This window comes from Palaemon carinicauda, chromosome 12 (genome assembly GCF_036898095.1).
Source record: "Palaemon carinicauda isolate YSFRI2023 chromosome 12, ASM3689809v2, whole genome shotgun sequence".
Taxonomy (NCBI): domain Eukaryota; kingdom Metazoa; phylum Arthropoda; class Malacostraca; order Decapoda; family Palaemonidae; genus Palaemon; species Palaemon carinicauda.
Genome location: NC_090736.1, coordinates 12,788,333 through 12,810,149, shown reverse-complemented (window position 1 = coordinate 12,810,149; position 21,817 = coordinate 12,788,333). Strand labels below are relative to the sequence as shown.

Genomic DNA, 21,817 nt, shown 5'->3' with positions numbered 1-21,817 from the left:
CGTCACATCCCGGAACACTTGAAGGTGAACTGCTTGATCATGCCATCTACTCTTCCTTGCCAGGCAGAAGATGGCTAACATCACATGGTTGATGTGAGGTGAACTCTAGCCTTGTTGACTAGACATATTACTATCACCTCGTTGTTGAGAGCCAATCCGATTTGGACTGTTCTGCGAGGGGATAGTCTCCTCAACGTCAGGAGGACTGTCATAGCCTCCAAGATGTTGATGTGAACATTTTTGTACTGGAATGATCAATTTCTTGCCCTTTCCTTTCATACGGATGGCCTCCCCGTTCTTTCAGGGAGGCTTCCGTGTGTATTGCCACTGATGTTTGTGGTGGTTGCAAGAAAATTGTCTGTTCTAGGCTCTTATTCATTGACCACGGCCTCAGTACCGTGCGCAATCGGGTCGGTGTCAACCTTGTCGATCTCTTTTGAGCGTTTGATGCGTATCTTCTCCTGACTCCTGGCGCATCCTTTGGCTGTGCTTCTTAGCACCGGGTCTGTCACTACTGCAAACCGGAGAGAGCCCAGTGCTCTTTTCTGTTGGCATTTTGAAATCCTCTTGTGTTGGATTAGTCTCCTGACAGATGCCGCTATTTATCTCCTCTTCTTTAATAGAATAGAGAGGTGTTGTGACTGCAAGTTCCCATGGATTCCCAACCATTGAAACTTGTGAGCTGGAGAAAAGCGAGACTTCTAGCGACTGGTTTTGAGGCCCAGGTGTTCCAGAAACTGGATCACCTTTCCGGCCGCTTGCAGACAAGTACAGTAGTCTTGGATGCTGCCCGCACCCGCCAATCGTCCAGGTATGCTACTACCTGTACTCCTTCATAGCGTAGGTGCTGGACGATCGTGTCCGTCAGTTTTGTGAATACCTTTGGGGCTATATTTAGTCCAAAGGGCATGGCTGTGAAGACAAATTTTGCTGCGGCAAACACATGGTCTCTACCGGTCCTTTTTTGACCTGAGAAAAACCTACAAATCCATCACAAGGGTGGAGGTGTTATTAAAAGCCTGCACACATTTCTTAAGCGGTTCTAATGCGACAGGGAGGCGGAAAGCTTATCTTTCGTGTCCTGTTCCCTTCTCAAAGGATGGTTTGGCAACTTTGGAAGGTTCTCGTTAAACTGCTGACCTGTTATCTCCGGATCCAACTTCGAGACGGAGAAGGTTAGATGTACTTCTTTCCACTTCTCCTCGCAGGTGGGCATAGCTAGAGATAATGGTTTGCCTCTGTCTAGGATTAGGCAGGGTTTGCCCTCTTCGACTGCCCTCCTGACAGAGTCTAGGGCTTTCCCCGAAAGGGGGGAAGGCTCATGAGGAATGAGCAATGACAGTTGGATACTTCTTGTTCAATGCTGAGACTTTGGAGTTATTATATCCGGCCCCTTTCAGGGTCTTGGTAAGGATGGCTTGGGCCTTGTCATGTTCGAGGATGATAACTTCCTCCAGTATATCCTCCTCGCGGGATGTAGGTTCATCTCGTAGTCTCATGAAGCAATCAGGGTACGCTAAAAGCTGGACCAGAATTGAAGCTCTTCAAGGGGATTGGGCCCCAACTTCTAGGAGATATAAAGCTTCCTATTCAACCTGGGCATGTGTTCCGTCTACCCCCAGGGGTTGGTTCGGAACATTGAGGGAGGTCAGATATTTTAAGGGACTTAACGGAGCCCCTGGAAGCGCCAGGGCGTTTCCTTCCTGTACCTCTCTTTCCTCTCTTTGAGATCCTGCTTATTCTCCTCTTGTTCCTTCCGAAACAGTGTCAGCATCTGCTGGATTGACTCTAGGAGCGTTTCGCTCCTGTCGAACTGTCTAGCCAGTTGGGGAGTTGGGGTTGAAGAGGTTGACTGCATAAGTTAATATGCCGGCACAGTGAGCTGAGGTACTTCAGTCATCGTCGAAACGTATCCTTCTTCCTCCGTGGGTGGTTGAACTACTCCTTATTCAGGGCCTTCTTGCAGTAGGTCCTGTCTGGTGTCAATTGAGACCTCTAACATCCGATCTTAGTGATGTCCAAGCCTTGTAGTGCCTGTTGATATCCGTGTCCACCGTCCGTTGGATAGAAGGAGGCTGGACTTGTGTCTGAGGCACAAACGTATTCCATTGAGCCTCGGGGAACAGTAAGCACTTCAAAGATTTGTTAGGTAGACAAAGTCCCTGAAAGTTCTTCTGGAAGCCTCATACTCACCTTTGTTGAGTTTCCCTTGCTGTATCTCTTGACTCCGTAGTGTCGGATATCTTTTACAAAGCTGTCGGTCAGCAAGGTCAAGCGATTGGAGTGACCTTTCGGGTACCAGAACCTCAGAAATCCAGATACAATGCGGCAGGGGCATAAGACCTGTACAACGTATGTCCACAAAAGTTCTTACTCTTGTGGTTGCAGAACACCACTGTACACTTCGCCATCGGCTCCTCCTGAAAGGGAGAAAAGGGTGAATGAGTACTAGGTTGTTTATATTATTAATATATATGCTAAAAATACGGGTTCAAGTACCTCAGGGATCCAAATACGATGCAGCAGGGGGCATGAGACCTGCACATCTTGTGGCCACAAAAGGCCCTACTTTTGTGGTTGCAGATCCGCACTGCACACTTCACCTTGTCTTCATCTTGCCCTCCTCCTGTAAGGAAGGAAAAAGTGAAATGAGTATGGGGTAATTTATTATGAGACCTGCACATCTTGTGGCCACAAAAGGCCCTACTTTTGTAGTTGCAGATCCACACTGCACACTTCACCTTGCCCTCCTCCTGTAAGGAAGGAAAAAGTTAAATGAGTATGGGGTAATTTATCATACTGATAAATATGTTCACATGTAAGACCTGTACAACGTATGCCCACAAAAGTTCTTACTCTTGTGGTTGTAGAACACCACTGTACACTTCGCCATCGGCTCCTCCTGAAAGGGAGAAAAGGGTGAATTAGTACTAGGTTGTTTATATTATTAATATAATATATGCTAAAAATACGGGTTCAAGTACCTCAGGGATCCAAATACGATGCAGCAAGGGGCATGAGACCTGCACATCTTTTGGCCACAAAAGGCCCTACTTTTGTGGTTGCAGATCCGCACTGCACACTTCACCTTGCCCTCCTCCTGTAAGGAAGGAAAAAGTGAAATGAGTATAGGGTAATTTATCATACTGATAAATATGTTCACATGTATTAAATAGTAATCATTACTATTATAATTATAGCTTAGGATAGTAAGCTAGAAAGGAAATAGGAAAGACACATATCTGTGTTTCTTGTCCAGGCAATTGCTGTGACCCCCCTATATTAATATTTTAAATTTCCTTTTAGGGAAATATAGGGTGGAATAGCTCTAGTACTTAAGAGCTGAAGTCAGTTTATACTAACACTAACTCCCCACCAGTGAAATATTGATACTGTTGGGTAAAAATATATGTTCCGATGATCTAGGATACATCAGAATGTTGAAGGAATACTTCACCTCAGCATTTACTTAGCTGTCTCAACAATGGACTGTGAAAGGATACACAGAGTATGGTGGAAAATCATACTACTGTATGTTATATGCTGTAGTTTTCTAACTGCTGTATTTGCTATACTACAGGAATACTGGCTACTGTATACTCTATACTGTAGTTCTGCCGGTATACTACTGGGCTAGTCTAGTACCTGGCGTCACTAGCCGACAGAGAGAGAGAAGGACTACCGTATTACTATAGTTTAGTACAATAATTAGGGTTGTAGGGACTACTGTCTCTACTGCCTTCTTTCCAGAATGAGGATTCAAATGGAAGGGGAGAGAATATATTAATTCTAGCTTCCATCCAGCCACAATATCTGTTGCCGGCTGCACTGCCGGTTACAGAGTTTGTGGAACTCTGTAAGAATACTCAATGGCCGGCACAACTGTTACGATCCTCGTGGGGATCGAACCAGATTCTGTTGAATTAATTAATGAAATGGGGACTTTTCAACTACAACCAATTAGAAACAATAGGAAATATAGAAAGGAAACTCACAAAAGAAAACGTAATTTTATTTACAACTAGTCAAAGGTGAATGTTTCTTGATTGAGTACTTAGGAAGCACTGAACTAAACAAAGAAAATCATTTGATTAAACTACACTCCAGCAAAATATGGGAACAGTCAAGATGGTAGATAAATAATACAAAAAGAATATACTACTCTTCGCAGCAGCTCTCGACGGTTGACAGGAACGGAGATGTTTTCAGGTCTGGCGTCTCGTCGGGGGTAATGAGGGCGGGAGGCATCTCGTTAGGACATCTCTGACAAAGCTGGTTACGTCTGCATTCTCGTCCTTACGCCTTCTCTTCTTCACTCATCTTGTTCGCCCTTTCCCTCTCTCTCTTTCTTTCTTGGGTTTCTTCCTCGTCTCCTTTTCGTACTGTCCCTCTCTCTTGATCGCGTGGAAGTTTATATATCCCTGTATGGGAGGGGTTAACTATGGACAGGTCCATATAAGGAAATTTTCTCGTTTCTTCATCCTCATTGGTGTTCCTTGAAACCGCTGATAACACCTAGACGAACGCTCTGCTGGTGTAATCAAATTCCATAATGTTGACTCCTTCGGCTAATGTACTTCTTTTCGGCGACAAACACACTTAATCTTCTCTACAGGTTCCTTGGTCCTCTATAGACAGGGGCTCGTTGTGCTCAAAGACCTCCAACCTAGGCACATAACTTGACGATGGCAGCTTCAATAAACAATAGCGGGACCTTATCTCTCTCTCTCTCTCTGCTTCTCTAAGAGTAGAAAAATCACGTGTTTTAACATTCTTTCCTATATTATTCTATCTACCCATGACAACAACCTTTCCCGAAGCCTTGCTTCTGTTAGGGGGAAGGTCGAAGCGGCAATCTAGTCGCCTTTGTAGGAGCCCGGCCGGCATCGTAATCAGCCCGCCAAGCGGGGAGATTGTAGAATACCTTCCATACGGGTTGTAACGGCTAGGCCGTCACTGAAGGACAGAAGGGGAAGGGAAAAGGTCTTATATTTTGCATAGAAAGAAGGCGGCAGGTATGCCTCCTACTGTCGGCTGCAAATCAAGGAAACATAGTTTCCTATGCCGGCGCCGTCCTGGGCGGCAGAGGAATAACGATTCTTCAGCCTAAGACATTGCCAGATATAAGACATGTCTTCTAGTCCACAAGGGAGAAAGGTGGCGGCAACTGTACTACCACTTTCTGTTGTGGACTAGGGAAGCTGGACTTCCTATGCTGGCAACTGTGTAACCGGCAGGGAAATGACTAATCCCCCATCGGTAGAGTTTCCGACAACAAGACTGAATACTCTGAGTTACTGTCGTATTTCGAAGCCGGGATACTCATTAGCAAAGAGGATGGACAGAAACACTATCTCAGTTAAGCCGGAGTACACTACTCTGTGGCAAGACAAAAGATAAGGTTGCCGCCTAATGGCGGCACTCAGAGGGAACGAAGGGTTTATCCTTATATTTTTATAAGAGACAAGTATCGAATTATGATAGTAATTCTAGGAGATGTACTATCTCCGATTGAATTAATAAAACGATACAAGATAAACGGGGATAACGTTACTACTGTATAGTATATTAAAACGCTTTAGGCTAGCATAACTCGAGTCAGGATCTCGGCAACGCTATATCACCGAGGCCCTAATGTATACTATCGAAACGTTTTAACAGAAGAGGAAATATTACATGTGTAATCTTATCTTCATTAGTATAATTTGCCTAAATAGCTAGAATACATTATAGCTAAATACCGGGGACGTAGTACTACTAACTAAATAAAGCATTTATGGCGTACGACAGCGGTCCAAAATAGCCTCTTCCGGCGATGGCTCTGCTCCAGTAAACACATCTAAATTATGCTAATTTAACTGTAAGAAGGGAGCCAAAAATTATACACAGGAATGATTAAATACTCAACTTTCCAGAGGATGAAGATGCTGGAGATTGCATTGTAATAATCCTTGTAATAGTAACAAAACCAAGAGCAGTTGGGAGAGACACCGTGCTTAATTCGCTACTACAAAAGGAATGGTTTGCCGGGGTGGTACCAGGAGGGGATTCATCGGGTAACCTTGATAACAGCACCCCTTCAATTTCACCATTCTTCCCCCTTAAAGTGAAAACTCTATTTGGGGTGAAGATTGCTATGTGTCGTATCAAGAAATACGTCCCCTGATATTATGCGATATCCTTAAAGAGTTATATTAAGGATACTCGTGCCAGGAGTTAGAATTCTGGAGACCTGTGGTCAATTCTCTGGGAGTATCACTGTAGCCAAATATCCCTTAGAAAGCTGCCGAAAGGAACCTTCCATCAGGACGACATGGCTGAGCCCAAAAATATTTTTACTGGCTAAGCTACAACCCTAGTTGGAAAAGTATGATGCTTTAAGCCCAAGGGCTACAACAGGGAAAATTATCCCAGTGAGGAAAGAAAATAAGGAAATAAATAACCCCTCCATTATGATAACGATATCATTAAGAATAGTGGATAACTAAATCAGAACTTTATTCCTGTTTCTGAATTTAACAGTAGGTGTAGAACTACGCTATTAACAGAGCTTTCAATAGTGTTTGCGTATGGTTGACCAACATACAAGAAGATGGAGGTTAGGCGCAAACTCGCGTACAAGTGCAATTGTCTCTAGGTACAGTCAAACTTCTCGACATGTTAGAATGTGCTTATGAAATCTTCACACTGCGAAACAAGATGCGAAGAATTTTAGGACTCGCATCATGAAAAATGTTTTGGACAACGAGAGGAGGTACGGTGCGAGAGCCCGTCCGTGTCTGAGACTGGTTTGAAAATTCACGTGCCCCCAGTCCGTAAACTTGCAACCATCCTCCTGCACTCCCATTGGTTATCTCTCTACTCAGATGCTAGTTACCGCCATAAGGTCATGCTCTCCTATTGGTCAGCATCTACTGTACTGTATCCCATCATGCACCTACGTATTGGCGTTCATATGTCTTTTCGGTATCGTACGCATTGACTTAGTGTTTGTGATTTTGCTTTCGTAACAATTGTACTGTATCATGTTTGATATTACATTACATTATTAGTCATGGGTCCAAAGAAAGTCGCTGATGTCCAGGGAAAGAAGAGAATGATGCTTTCCATGGAGATGAAGATGGAAATAAGAAATAGGAGGCTGGTATGCGGTTAAGTGTGATCACGAAGGAATATGGCCGAAATCTGTCTACAATAGGAACGATCCTGAAGCAGAAGGAAGCTATCAAAGCAGCAACACCTTCTAAGGGCGTGACTTTTCTCCAGTAAGAGGAGCCATGTCCACGATGAGATGGAGAGACTGCTGCTTGTCTGGATAAAGGACAAAGAAATGGCTGGAGAAACTATCACCGAAGCAATAATCTGGCAGAAAGCCAGCGCCATTTTCGGTGATCTCGTGTATGCTCAGGCCGAAACGGCGCAGGAGAAGGAACATCGAAGCAGGCACCCCCTGAGTTCAAGGCTTCTCTTGGTGGGTTTGAAAAATTTAAGACGCTCAGGCATTCATTCGGTGGTGCGTCATGGGGAGGCTGCAAGCTCAGACACGAAAAGCAGCCGAAGCCTTTGTTAAGACGTTCGACGAGTTGACTGTACGGGAAAGCTAGTCTCCAGCAAGTCTTCAATTGCGACGAAACTAGGCTCTTTTTGGAAAAAAATGCCTCATTGATTGTACATCATGTCAGAAGAAAAGAGGCTACCCGGGCATAAGCCTATGAAGGACAGGCTTACCCTTGAACTCTGTGCAAATGCCAGTGAGGATTGCAAGGTGAAACCCCTGCTGGTGATCACTCAGATACTCCATGAGCCTTCAAGACCCATAAAGTCACTTAGAAAAATCTTCACGTGTTGTGGAGGGCTAATGGAAAAGCCTGCGTAACAAGACAATTGTTCATTGAGTAAATGTTTATTTCGGCCCAATCGTGAGAAAGTATTTGGAAGAGAAGTGCCTCCCTATGAAATACCTGCTGGTGCTGGACAATGCTCCTGCTCACCCTCCTGCCTTCGAGGAAGATATTGTAACAGAGTATTCCTTCATTAAGGTTCTCTTTCTTCCACCGAACACCACCCCTCTCCATCCCAAGGACCAGCAAATGATTTCAAATTTTAAGAAGCCTGATATGAAATATCTCTTCAAGAGATGTTTCTAAATCATTGAGAGCACAAACCTCACCCTTCGTAAATTTTGGAAGGAGCATACAGTGATTGTCATATGCCTCAAAATCATCGATCAAGCTTGGCACGAGGTTTTGAGGCGCCTCTTGAACTCTACGTGGAAGAAGCTGTTGCCTGATGCCATCTCCGCTCAAGATTTCGAGGGCTTCCACGCAGACCAAGCTGAAGGTGATTCCAAAAATGTTGAGGATCCTAAACCTGTTGCTCAATCTGATGTTGCCAAGATCATTACACTCAGGAAGTCCATGGGTCTGGAAGTTGATAAGCTTATTGAGGAGCACCAAGAGGAACTTAAGATGGATGACTTGAAGGAGTTGGAGACCATGTGAGTGAATGTCGTTCAGGAAGAGGACAGCGGGGAGGATGATGACCCACTGACAGCGGCAGAAATTAAGTTGGTTCTAGATGGCAACTTTAAATGTTGGCTCTTGTAGAAAAGACACACCCAGAAAAAATTCTCACAGGTCATGCGCTTGAGTACTGTAGTGAAGTTTGCCCAAGTCATTTCAGGAAAATTTTAAGAAGCAGGCAGAAACAAGCTTCTTTGGACGATTATTTTAAAAAGAGGCTTTTGCTAAAATCAGACCAAGCGTCAGATAAAAAACGAAAGAAAAGTGGCAGTGATGAAGAAAATACGTGGTGTCATTACATTTAGAAAATACAAGACGTAAAGTAAAAAAAAAGGGAAAAAAATAGAAAAATGCAAAAAAAAAAAAAAAAAATTTAATTTTGTTTCAAGTTTATCGTTGCGTTATTTCCTGCCATTTGTATATGTGTTTTCTAAAATTAAGTGTTTAGGTTTTCTGTCGTTTATAAATCTATTTTATAAAGTTAAATGTTTGTTTTCGGCCACTTGTTGACATTTTCTGCTGTTTTGTCATTTTCTGCCGTTTTTTCATGCTCCTCCACCACCCTGCACTTACCTCTCGGACATCGCCTCACTCCAAAGGTAAGTTTCCACATTTTTGTTACTGTATTTTTACTGTTTTCTCTACTTATACACTTCTTTTACTGATTACCAACAGTTAATCTATTATTGAATGATCCAAACACAGTACTTGTTATAAATTTAGTACAGTATTGTTTAGTGGTGTGTACCCTTTTTATTATCATTTAATGTGGTGTTTTTGTAGGGTCTGAGCGAATTAGGCTACTTACATGTAAAGGGCGACACGATGAAAAAATCACGTTATGAAAGCCATTATGGAACTAATTAATTTTGTGTTGTGAGGCATTAATGTATTAGTATTAGTTCTTTATGATGATATGTCGTAAGTTGCTAGATGATTTTCAGCTTTGGGGGTTGCTGACGGGTTCAATAGAGCCTGAACCCGTGCGTCTCCCTGTAAATGCTCAGTCAGTGCCTTGCACATTGATACATCAGACCTTGAGTAGGGCGACAGTATTTCTTTGGTATTTTTATGCTGTATTCGATTCCCTGTTCTAGCATTTACAGGAAAACCCTTGAAGATCCCATAGCATATTAACCCAAAGAAAATCATTTATAAGATTCCATAGTACAAAACTAAATAGTGTAAAAAAAAGTAGTAAAAATTACAGATATTTTTATTGTCTTGCTGTACAGTCTTATATACATAAATAACAAACAAAAGTTTTATAAAAATTTAACCTGGATGTTGGTGAATTTGTATCATCCCAGGATTTGTGTTCACAAAAATTATTATACAGAATACTTAGCCTACACTAATAGTGAGCAAAATGTTCAAAAATATTTTACACTGAATATGAGGTACAAATACTACAAGGAAGATTATTTACAAAAAAGTGACTAAATTTTTATAAAACAGAGGAAAGACTACGATATGTTTGCAAAAAATTCTCAACTGAAGGCAAATACTATTTACATGGAGGAGGTGGAAAGTAATTGCTTTATGAGTCGAGTCATTTTGCATTAATAGAAATAGGGTTTATTTGTATAAAAATATAAAGAGTTGAATCACTACATTTTAAAACTAATAAATATTAAAGTATACAAGAAAATAAATCCAGAAAGTAAAATAAAAGCACCAGACGTTTGGATAAGTCATCTGGATAACTGAGGTAAAATTAATCACTCATTCAACTTATAGTAATCATACACCATCTAAATATAAGATTAAATATTTCCATGTTAACAAAATCAATTGGATGTATATTAATAAATTTCCAATACAATCATACATTGCATCACACTTTCTCTAAGTACAGAACTTCAATAAAAAAAAAAAATTACTAGTAAAACATGCATGCATTTCACCACTTAGAAAGAGAGGGAAATCTTGCTCAGACTTTAAATATAGCAAATTTAAATAAATATCACACCAGTTTTGAAGTTACTATGAAATATGTGGTCCCTTAGCTTCTAAAGTGAATTAAAGAGAGCATGAAAAATTCAAATACTGGAGAAAAATCTTCACATGTGACATTGAAAAGTTTGAATTTTATAAATTGTTCAATTAGATTTTTTAACAGAAAAGTACCAATTAATAGCATAAAAAAACTGTTTCGTTCATGACTGTGTTGATTAAAAAAATAAAAATATTTTATTACATGATATGCAACCTATTAAAAAAAATTATTACTTGATTTTACTAAAAATTATAAACGATGCCAAAACCACTGAATGTAAAATAAACCTTGCTGGAAACTATCCAACATTTCCGTAGAAAATTTCTCACCATTATGTTATTCCACCTAGAAGCATTGCATGTCCACAGTAACTTCCACAATCACAAAATATATTATTCCAATAAAAAAGTACCACGTAAATAATTCATACACAATGTAAACAAGATTCGCCTTTAAACACAAAACCATAACTGGAAAATACTGGTGAGGATTTAAAAGAAAAAAAAATAATAGGTTTTGGGCAGTAAACCACTTTTTCCCTCAAGCATCAGATGCGCAAAAAAAAATAAGGCTTTTATATGTAATACAGTACTTGCCATAAAACTACGAGGCATACTTTTCAAGCAATTACATTTGTAGATAAACGGTAACTGTCACAGAAATAACTGCCTTTAGAAAATCTTTGAGCAAATTGCATTTCATGTGCAAAATATGTGGAACATAGGGAAGTACCTGAACTACCCAGCCTTTATCAATCTTTGGTTAGAAGTGACAGCATACCAACCATCTGACCAATATTATCAAAATTGGTGTACAGAAAAAAAAAAAAAAAATATTGCATAAAAAATCATGCTCTTAATCTTGCTATAGGATTAATAAATGTATGCTCCAAATCTTACTACATAACTATAGTGATCTACCAGATACTGTACTTACAGCATATTGTTATAATGGATTACAAAGTACATGATAATTTATGCCACTTTGTGGACAGCTGTGGTATATACTCTTTGTTCCATGCACTTCAAATTTATTACAGAAATAATGCCCACAATAATAATTTTTCTTTGCTGATTAACCATTAATCAATCATGCTCAAGTTTGGAATTACAATTTTTTTAATAGGTCTTGAACAAGGGTGGCAACAATGAGCATTTAATCTTTTCTTGTGAAAGTATAGAATTATGTTGCTGACAAGTAATGTATCCTTAGGCTACCACTTCTCTTGTCTGAAAATAAGATACTCTTTACAAAGAAGGTTACATAATGTTGATGTACTGGTAGTCACATCCGTCACCACAAAATAGAGCCCCACTTTATTAAAATTAAATAAAAAATATTGAAGATTATTTTAAAGCCTACAAAAATATGTGTATCCAATATTTCTTCTGATCTGTTTATACACAATATTGTGATACGTTTAAAAGTTACCTTAGTATCGGAAGTTTTTTCTTCATAAGTAGTCTCTTGAGACAACCTTTCCCCTGAACATTTCATAAACTGGCTAGTAAAAAACCTTTTCTTAAAATTTTAAAATCATAAAAGATTTAAGTGTATACATAGTGGGGAAATCATATACCTATTTTGTAGACCCTTATAACGTCATACTCGTGCTCTTAAGTCTGCAAATGTATATAGCATAAAAAAGCACTGTGTAACCCTCATCCATTATTGTATATTACTGACCCAAAAATAAATAAATACAAGTTTTAAACTTCTAAAACATTGAGCTTAGAATTTAGATGAGAAACTTGATAAAGAAAGGTTCATCTCTGTTTCTTCACCAAGCCTATAAATAAACAATCAATAGAAATTCAATTTTGTTTTAATATAACAATACTGTACACCAACACATCATTTCTTCTTCAAAAAATCTTGAGATAAACTATAACTATCACCTCCAATTGTATGATTTTCATTATGCTTCACCGGGTATTCATTTTTCATAACTGATTTTAGTGATTAAAATGCTATTTTGAAAGACAATACATTATGGAAACTTCTAGAAAATAAGCAAATATTTTCCTATAAATAACACCAATTTGTCACAGAAATATGTTTAAATTTCCAACCTAGCTGCTTGTTTGCAAGGTTAATCTTGCTAAATGCACCTCAGTTACTAAGATGTAGTCCATTATATTATTTACGTGATCAGTCACTTTAAGTAGGATTCACATAGTACAGTACATAAAAAAAACACATACAGTAGATAATTTCCAAAACGAGGCTTAAATATTTATACAAGAATTATCTTGAGTTTATGAGAATTTTCTTGCACATATGAACCATAAGGAAGTTCTTAGATTTCGAAGTACAGCATGATTTCACCTTTTTTCTGATCCTCACTCGTTCCCATTTTCAATCATAACTACAACTTTGGATATTCATATTGATGTTCAGTATATCAAATCACTGCTCTACCAAACACCCTCTGAAACACTCAGTCTGTGTAAAATCCATGGTAGATTACAAAATCTGATGTCATGGTTTAAGATAGGGATAAATGCCTTTCATTTTTCAAGGGGATATATGAGAACCATTGACATGAATGATTCTCTAAGCCATATGCTACTCTTCTTTAATGTTGCCAGGATTCATCATGCCCCCATTCATAACTTGGGCTGGCAATTTGAAAGAATCCCTCTTCAAAAGTGACAGCACTATCAACTTGAACCTGTTAAATGAAGCAAAAGTTTTCAATAATCATATCTATAAAAAATGTCTTCAGTTGTTTAACATCTTTAGTACATTAAACAGCACTCACAAAATGTAAAAGGACACCTTACCTTATGTATATCTCATGTCTAATGGTTGCTGTAAATTTCTTAACCAGACACCATGCTGTAGCAGAGGCAAATAACATGTTGTAGCCGAGGACAATCCAGAAATTTCCTAACCAGCTGATCTTCCCAAAGTCTCCAAGTAAGTCAAAGTTGGTTATCCCTGAAAACCAGAATTCATTATATTCATGAGTAAAAGGCTACTTGATCAGTTACAAGTTATAATTCTACTGGTCTTTTTATCAACAATGTTGAACAAAAATTTTAGACATTACATCAGAGGGTAAGTTAATGACCTAGACTGAGTAATAGTACTGTAGTAGCCAAATAAAGAAATCTCTCTCTCTCTCTCTCTCTCTCTCTCTCTCTCTCTCTCTCTCTCTCTCTCTCTCTCTCTCTCTCTCTCTCTCTGTGTGTGTGAACTATTGTAACTCATTGACAAATTCAACAGCTGTTTCATCTCTGCTAAGACATTCCCTTTTTTTAAAGGATTCGAGTTTGTATAGCTAGAGGAAATAAAAATCACAAATTTTAAGTAATTTGTATTTTTCCTAATAGTACTTACCTCGAACTACTTTCTTAGGAGTATCTGGGATCTCCTCCCAACCGACCAGAATTTTGTGTAGTTTACCCTACTCCCGTTTTCTATGCGGGGTAACCTCTGGCAGAGTGATATGTGCCATGAGGCGACCCGGGATCAGAGAGCATGCTCGCTCAGGTCTCAAGCTCCAGTAAGTGTTGGTAGATAGGTTTCTACAAAGTCCTGTAAGGCACTCGGGGCAGGATGGGTGGGCCATAACACGAAAGTAGTTCGAGGTAAGTACTGTTAGGAAAAATACAAATTACTTAAAATTTGTGATGTGTTCCAACACGGAGTACTTACCTCAAACTACTTTCTTAGGAGACTTATACTTTAGGAGGGGGAGTGGCCTTTCGGACCTAGAGAACAATGATGAAGAGAGAAAAGGAACCTAGATAGGAGGCTAGGTTATGCTGACCCCATCCTCAGGAGACGCTCGATAACCTCCACGTGTGAAGGCGGAGGGACCGAGGGTTTTCGTGGAACCTTTGGAAGTGAGGCTGCCGGAGAAGGTCCAGTTTGTCCTGAAGCGGCCAAGATGGAAGGCGTGCCAGTTCCTTTAGATCCGCGAACCACTCTTACGGCCACCAGGGCGCTATCAAAGTCATTCACAGGTAGTCCGCCTGTCTCACCCTGTTGAGGACCTGTCTGAGCATCCCGAAGGGGGGAAAGGTGTAAACGTTGAGGTTGTCCCAAGGGTGTTGGAAGGCGTCCTTGAACGCTGCTGTTAGATCTGGCACAGGAGAACAAAACACGGGGAGCTGTGCGTCTAGTCTCGTGGCAGAGGTCTATTACTGGAGAGCCCCACTTCAGGATGAGGGTCTTGGCCACTTCTGGGTGTAGAGACCACTCGGACCCTACCACTTGACCTATCCCGCTGAGGCCATCGGCCAGGACGTTCCTCTTTCCCGGAATGAACCTGGCTGAAATTTTGATTTGCTCCACTTCGGCCCATTCTAGGAACTCCATTGTGAGAGTGCACAGTTCCTTCGACTCCCGTCCTCCTTGCTTTTTCACGTAGGCCACCACCGTGGCGTTGTCACACATCAGAGCCACGGTGTTTCCCCGGAGTAGATGGACGAACTCCTGGCATGCCCTTTGTACGGCCATCATCTCCAGCACGTTCATGTGCAGGTTCGTCTCCTCGACTTCCCATTTTCCCTTTGCTGTTTTGTCGAGAAGATGGGCGCCCCAACCCTCCTTGGATGCATCCGTGAACAGGAGCATCTCCGGAGGGTCGGCTGCGAAGGACATTCCCTTGAGGGTGTTCGTTCTGATGTGCCATCACTCCAGGTACATCGGGACTATCTTGTGCGGGGAGTCCCCCTGGTTCCAGAGCTCATTCAGGTTCCACTACACACCCCTGAGTTTGAGCCTCCCATGGGGGACTAACTTCTCACGACACGAGGTGGCCTATCAGTCTTTGCCAGTCCTTGGGTCTCCTGGGCTGGCCCGACAGGAAGGGCCGGAGTATCTGTTCTAGGTTGTCCAGTCTCTCCGTGGAGGGGAAGGCTCTCGCCAACCGGGAGTCTAGGACCATCCCTAGGTAGGTCATCCTGGTGGAGGGTATCAGCTGAGACTTCTCCAGGTTGATGACGATACCCAAGATGTTGCAGAACTGCAGGAGCTTCGTGCCTTGCTCCCTCAGTACTTCCTCTGAGGCTGAAAGCAACAACCAGTCGTCTAGGTACCGAATCAGGCGGATACCCTGTTCGTGTGCCCAGGCTGTAACTGTTGCGAAGACCCTCGTGAAGACCTGAGGGGCTGTCGACAGTCCAAAGCAGAGAGTCCTGAACTGCAACGTCTGGGTACCCCATTTTACCCTTAGGTACTTCCTGCTGGAGGGATGGACAGGGACCTGGAAGTAGGAGTCTTTGAGGTCTATGGACATCATGAAGTCCTCCTCCCTCAAGGCCGACTTCGGAGAGTCCATCTTGAAGTCGGTCTTGCACACAAATTTGTTGAGGACTGAGAGGTCTATGACCGGTCTCCAGCCCCCTGTCGCTTTCTCCACCAGGAAGAGCCTGCTGTAGAACCCCGGACCCGGGTTCTTGACTGGTTTTACTACCCCTTTCGCCAGCATTGCCGAGACTTCTTCCTGCAGCGCTGCTACTCTCAAGGGGTCCTTGGGTGCCAACAACTCTGCCTGTTGATCTGGAATCAGAGGTGGGGGGTCCGCTAGGAAGGGCAACCTGTACCCCTCCTTTAGTACTGCTACGGTCCACGGATCTTCTCCGTGGTCCCGCCATGCTTGCCAAGATTGTTTGAGGCATCCCCCCCACCCAAGGCGTCAGCAGGAGTTGAGGGCCTCCCATCTTACCTCCTTCAAGAGGCGCGGCCCGAACATCCTTTTCTGGAGCCTGAGTAGGACGGCCTGAAGGTTGTCTGCAGGGAGGTAAAATCGCTTCTGAGTCTTGAGACCCTGCAGGAGCTTGGAGGCGCTCTGATTCTTGAGGGCGTCCGCATGGCTGGCTACTGTCTTGTTGATATGCTCCATGCCTAGCCTAATGTTTCTAGCCAGGGGAAGAGCCAGCGAGGTCTTCTGCTGAACGGGGCTATCCACCAACCTGCTGAGGCCAGAAAGCCAGACTTCCTCCGTCACAGGTTTCGGCTCGTCCAGCCTGTGATGGCGCCCGATGAGGGCTAGCACTTTTCTGTACGCGGAGACCTCGTCCATTGAGCCCTCTCCGCCATCTCCTAGGCCTTCCGTTGGATGGTCCTCTGCCTGAGGAGGTACATCTACGACGGGGGGTTCCGCTCGAGGTGGAGGCATCTTCTTGTCGTGGTATGACTTCGGCGGTTCTGGTCGGAGGACGGGCATCGCCGCTGAGACGGAAGCCTCAGTCCTGGACTTGTCTCTCCCTGAGGAGGACCAAGCTGCTGCGGGCTTCCTCATGGTCCCTGGCTGTCTCTCACGCTCCTGACAGCCCGTCGAAGACTTAGAGGCTGGGACACGGCTGCCAGGCCGAAGGGGCGACTCTCTCCGCTGGGCGGATGGAGTCAAAACCCTCGCAGACTTATGCCTGTCGACCAGAGCCTGAAGTGATGATTTTTGTCAATACTCGTGCCTGTCATAGGAGACGTACTTCGAGGAAGGAGAACACGCTCTTGGAAGCCAGCCAGAGGTACCTGGGACTGCTGAAGCTCCTAGGAAATGACTGAGTGGGATGGCGACTCGCACCCACTCCTCCCTAGGAGAATGGCTTCTCTTGTGCTTTCATCTGGGAAATCTAGAACGCCTCCTGGCGTGACGATATCTGGAACGGGAACTCCTTCTGCAGGACCTCTCTCGTCTCCTCTTCGGGTCCCTCGGACCTCCGTCCTCCGAGAAGAAGGAGTACGACTCGTAAGAGGAGACCGAAGATCTGTAGGACTGCGCCGAACGGTCCGAGTCGTCCCGCGCTGCTGGAGGGTCCTCGTGCCGGTCCGTCACCGAAGAAGGTTCCAGGAAGACTGGAGGGAGCGTTGCTGAAGGCGCTGGGGGAGAGCGAGGCAACTTCTTACTGGGAAACCACGCCTCGAATTCTTCCTCCAGTCTCATGGGTGACTTGAAGGGCGTTCTAGGCAGCGCCCACGCGAGGGGGTCCGACGACGGCGAATCCCCCTTCTCGGCGTCTCCCCCGGCTGCTGACGTACCTGAAATGCAGGCCCAAGAAGCAGGGGAAGAGGCTGCAGCAGCCTTTCCCCACATAGGATCGTCGGAAGAGACGGGCCCTCCTGGCACCAGACCTCCATACTTCGAACACACTCCCGTCCCGCCCTCAGGCCCCCCACTTGCCTGAACCGACAAATCATCCCCACCAACAGGCATCACAGACTCCCGGGGAAGGGCAATGGGCCGCTTCCCCGCAACGGACTTACCTCGTCCCCTACTCTGGGTAGGGGAAGGCGGTCGAGAAGCCCTATCCGACGAGGCATCGGGCGAAGTAAGCAGTGAGGAGATGCTCGCATACATGAAGAACACAAGGAGTGAGGGTCGACCTCCGGCTTAGAAAGGAAAGCGCCACAAGATTTTCCGGCCATAGGCCCGGGACAACAACGGGGATGCTCCATAACGAACTAGCAAGGCACCGCGAGACACAGGAACACAAGAGGAAAAGGGTACGGAATGAACACAATGGGACCACGTGGGACACAAAGAAGGATGGGGACACAAAGGGTCCCACTAGGTAAGGAAAGAGCGTCGAGATGTTATCACGACGCGACCAGAAAACTTACTGGAGCTCGAGACCTGAGCGACCATGCTCTCTGACCCCGGGTCGCCACATAGCACGGATCACTCCGCCAGAGGTTACCCCGCATAGAAAATGGGAGTAGGGTAAACTACACAAAATTCTGGTCAGTTGGGAGGAGATCCCAGATACTCCTAAGAAGTGTTGGAACAAATTACTTTTCAATTTTATTAGTATTTACATCTTTCACAGAGGCATATTCACGTCAAATGGGGTTGAGCTGCAATCTTTCATTTTAGTCCTAGTATGCATTTGGTGATTATTTTACCATTCACAAACAATATTTCAAGATTCATCACAACACTTTCAAAACCAAATACTGTTTAATTTCTTAATCCTTAATTATTTGTCTACCATGCATTTGGAACTTTTTGAACTGTATTTTTATAATATAACCTGAATGGCATAGTTTGTGAACAGCAAAACCTTAAAGAATCAAGTGAAAAATGGCTACTTTAAATAAATTTGAATGTACTTACCAAGTGTTCTTGCTAAAAGTGGAAGGGCACTGGATAATATAAGCACCACAACACAGTTAGCTATGACATGCACCATGGGTGTGTCTTGTGGCTGTGGACGGATCTTTGCAAAGAACGGCAAAGAATAGCATCCTAATAGAGAGGCAGCTATCAGGTACAGGATTAGTACAACCTCCAGCAGTGCACCAACAGAGCCCATCATTGACAGCAGCACTGATCTCTAAATAAAGATAAAAGAGGTTTTAAAAATATACAAGATGATTGTGTTATTTCTACTGATCTGTTATTACAGTTCTGAAATTGTATTTCTATTGAACTTTTAGTTCCTGGATGCCTTGCTATCCCATATATATGCATAATGTTAATATTATGTTTTAATTACTTGGTCAACAAATTGTTGTGGTTTTCAACTTTTTATATATATATATATATATATATATATATATATATATATATATATATATATATATATATATATATATATATATATATATATATATATATATATATATATTTATATATATTTCTTCTTATCAAGTTAATTTCATTAAATCGTTTCGTTAGTTTTGATCCTTGTGCTTTTACAGTCCTCCTTATATGCAGTACTGTAATGATATATACAGTACTAGATAAATACAGTAAGAATTTTGTGCTATGGATAAATAATGCATGTAATTAACACTAAATTGGATATCAGTTACTTCATTAGACTAGAGAACACTTCTATGTAAAATATTAAAATTCTAAAGCTATAAAATATTTAGTAAATACTCTACGTATAAGTAAATCCCGCTTTTCATTTATTCCAACACATGTACAAACCTTTAGTCTTTTAAAATAGGGATATGTCTTCAGTGGTCCTAGAACTGCCATTGAATAGTTAAGAAGGTAGATGGTTAACAACTGGTGGCATGAAGGGAGAGCCCTTCCAACCCACCTGCCACAGAATAGCTATTTATATCTTTGGGTGCAAAATAAATATATAAATATATATATATATATATAAATATATATATATATATATATATATATATATATATATATATATATATATATATATATATATATATATATATATATATATATTTAATGAGTCCAAATGTGATAGGTGTTCCTCAGGGTAATGTTCTTTGCCCCATTACTTTTCATACTTTATACACGATATATGGTTTGGCCTAGAAAACAAGCTTATTGCATAAGCAGGTGATACTAATCTTTCTGTCCCAATTCCATCTCCTGAATGTAAATCTGGGGTTGCTGAATCCCTTAATTAGAGATCTAGCTAAAATTACCTTATGGTGAAAATTATGGGGTATGAAGTTGAACCGTAACAAAACCACAAATTAAAAAAAGAAAAAAAAAATTGTATTTTTCCTGGCTATACAACCCAAGTAATTTACAATGGGTACAACAAAATATATACAGTAATCATAAATATATATTCAGGCAGCATGCAAAATGGCATACCTGTAGTTGATGGAAGCCAGCTAGCAATATCCCAAGAGAGAGGAAGATGAAGAATAGGAAAGGCCAACCAATCGTTCCTTTACATTTCATTCCAGGCTAATACTGTCTGCTAAGTCATTAGCAGCCATTGCCTGGCTCTCCTTGGTTCTGGCTTGGGTGGAGAGGGGCTTAGGCGCTGATCATATGTAATGTGGTCAGTCTCTAGGGCATTGTATTGCTTGACAAGGCAATGTTACTGTCCCTTGCCCCTGCCATTCATGACCGGCCCTTAAATTTGAGTGTCACATCTTGCAGGAAGTGGGCAGTGAAGGTTGTTTGATGCAACATCTGTGCCACAAAAAAGATCCTTCTGAACCCTAGGGAGGTGCTGATGCCCATAATGTCATGAGTTCTGGGTCGTCTTGGTCGCCTTTCGACTAGGGAAAGGATTGAGGTGCTGTCATGGTCAAATGACCTGCCTATTTCAGGGGGAAAGCGTGTTTTTGGTTATTGTCCTCTTGACCCTACCGATGATGACAAGCACTTGTTTGTTATGTGGGTACAAGCTTCCCTGGTACAATCAAGGTAGCACCTTAGCACTCTCACAGGACATAGTAAAAGTTAATCAGTATCATTGGTTACCTACAGTACACAAGCAATCAAGAGGAGCCCAAACCTAGAGTCCACTATAGCCACCCCTTGAATTGGCAATGTCATAGGAGAGACCATGCAACTCACTGACCCTCTTTGCAGAGTCCAAGGCTAGGAAAAAGAAGGTTTAAGGAGTTCCTTTCAGGGAACGCAAGACTTTTAACTACTTTCCAAAAAAGGGGTCTCACTTCTGACTGAGGGCACGATAACTAAAAGCTCCGTATGAGCATCAACAATTCTGCTGAAGAGGAAATGTCAACCCTTTTCAAACTAAAGATCTAGCTTAAGGTCAAGTAATGGCCTTTCACTGCAAAGACTGAGCAGTTTACATGAAAAAATTTGGGCAATCACAGGTGTAGTAGCTACGAGTGGAGAGACACCCTATCTACGACACCAACCACTAAAGATCGCCCACTTCACCTGATAATTGCCGATAGAGGACCTACCGAGGTATCCCGTCATCTGTTTTGTCACTGGTTGTGAAAACCCTCTGTCAGTGAGGAGAGGCTGGATAACCTCCAGGCATGAAGTCATAGGGATGCGATGACCCTGTGATAGATCTTTGCATGTAGTCAACGTAGAAGGTAGTGTGAGAGGGTAGGCCCTGTGATGGATCTTTGCATGCAGCAGAGGGGTAGCTCCTTTGGAAACTCTTTTAGAATTAAAAGAAGGTCTGGGTACCACTGCATGCAGCCACAGCAGAGATTTTAGCATCATTGATAAGTTGAAAGACGATCTCACCTTGTTGAGGAGCCTCCAGATCAGGCAGAAAGGGGAGTAAACGCATTACACGTCTACATTGTCCCAAGGATGTTGGAATGCATCCTGTAATGCTGCTTGCAGATCCAATAATGGACAGCAGAACAGTGTGTGATGGAGAGACGTCACACAAATCAAAGTCAGGACTTTAGTTCCTATCCAAGGATCCAAAGACCATTCAGACCAAAATATCTGAGTCCTATTGCTCAGGTCTGCAAAGATGTTATTTCTACCCAGAATAAACCAGGCTAAAAGGGAGATGTAAAAAGTTACCTAATTGTTTGTTTAAGTATGCCACTACAGACTGCACGCAAGCAAGGCTTGCTGAGATTCTATTTAAGCCTTTCTCCATCTCTTCTTTACATGGAG

General features: G+C 42.4%; 1 protein-coding gene across 1 annotated transcript in view; it reads right to left on the bottom strand.

Moving 5' to 3' along the window:
- Positions 1-9,724: 9,724 nt before the first annotated feature.
- Positions 9,725-21,817, bottom strand: part of LOC137650483 (protein LMBR1L-like) — a 99,979-nt gene continuing 87,886 nt past the window's right edge. The window contains exons 10-12 of the mRNA XM_068383709.1: positions 18,593-18,812; positions 13,308-13,464; positions 9,725-13,195 (exon numbers count right to left, since the gene is read on the bottom strand). Of these exons, the coding sequence (XP_068239810.1) occupies positions 13,090-13,195; positions 13,308-13,464; positions 18,593-18,812 (483 nt within the window). The 3' untranslated portion in view covers positions 9,725-13,089. The remainder of the gene's footprint in view (positions 13,196-13,307; positions 13,465-18,592; positions 18,813-21,817) is intronic.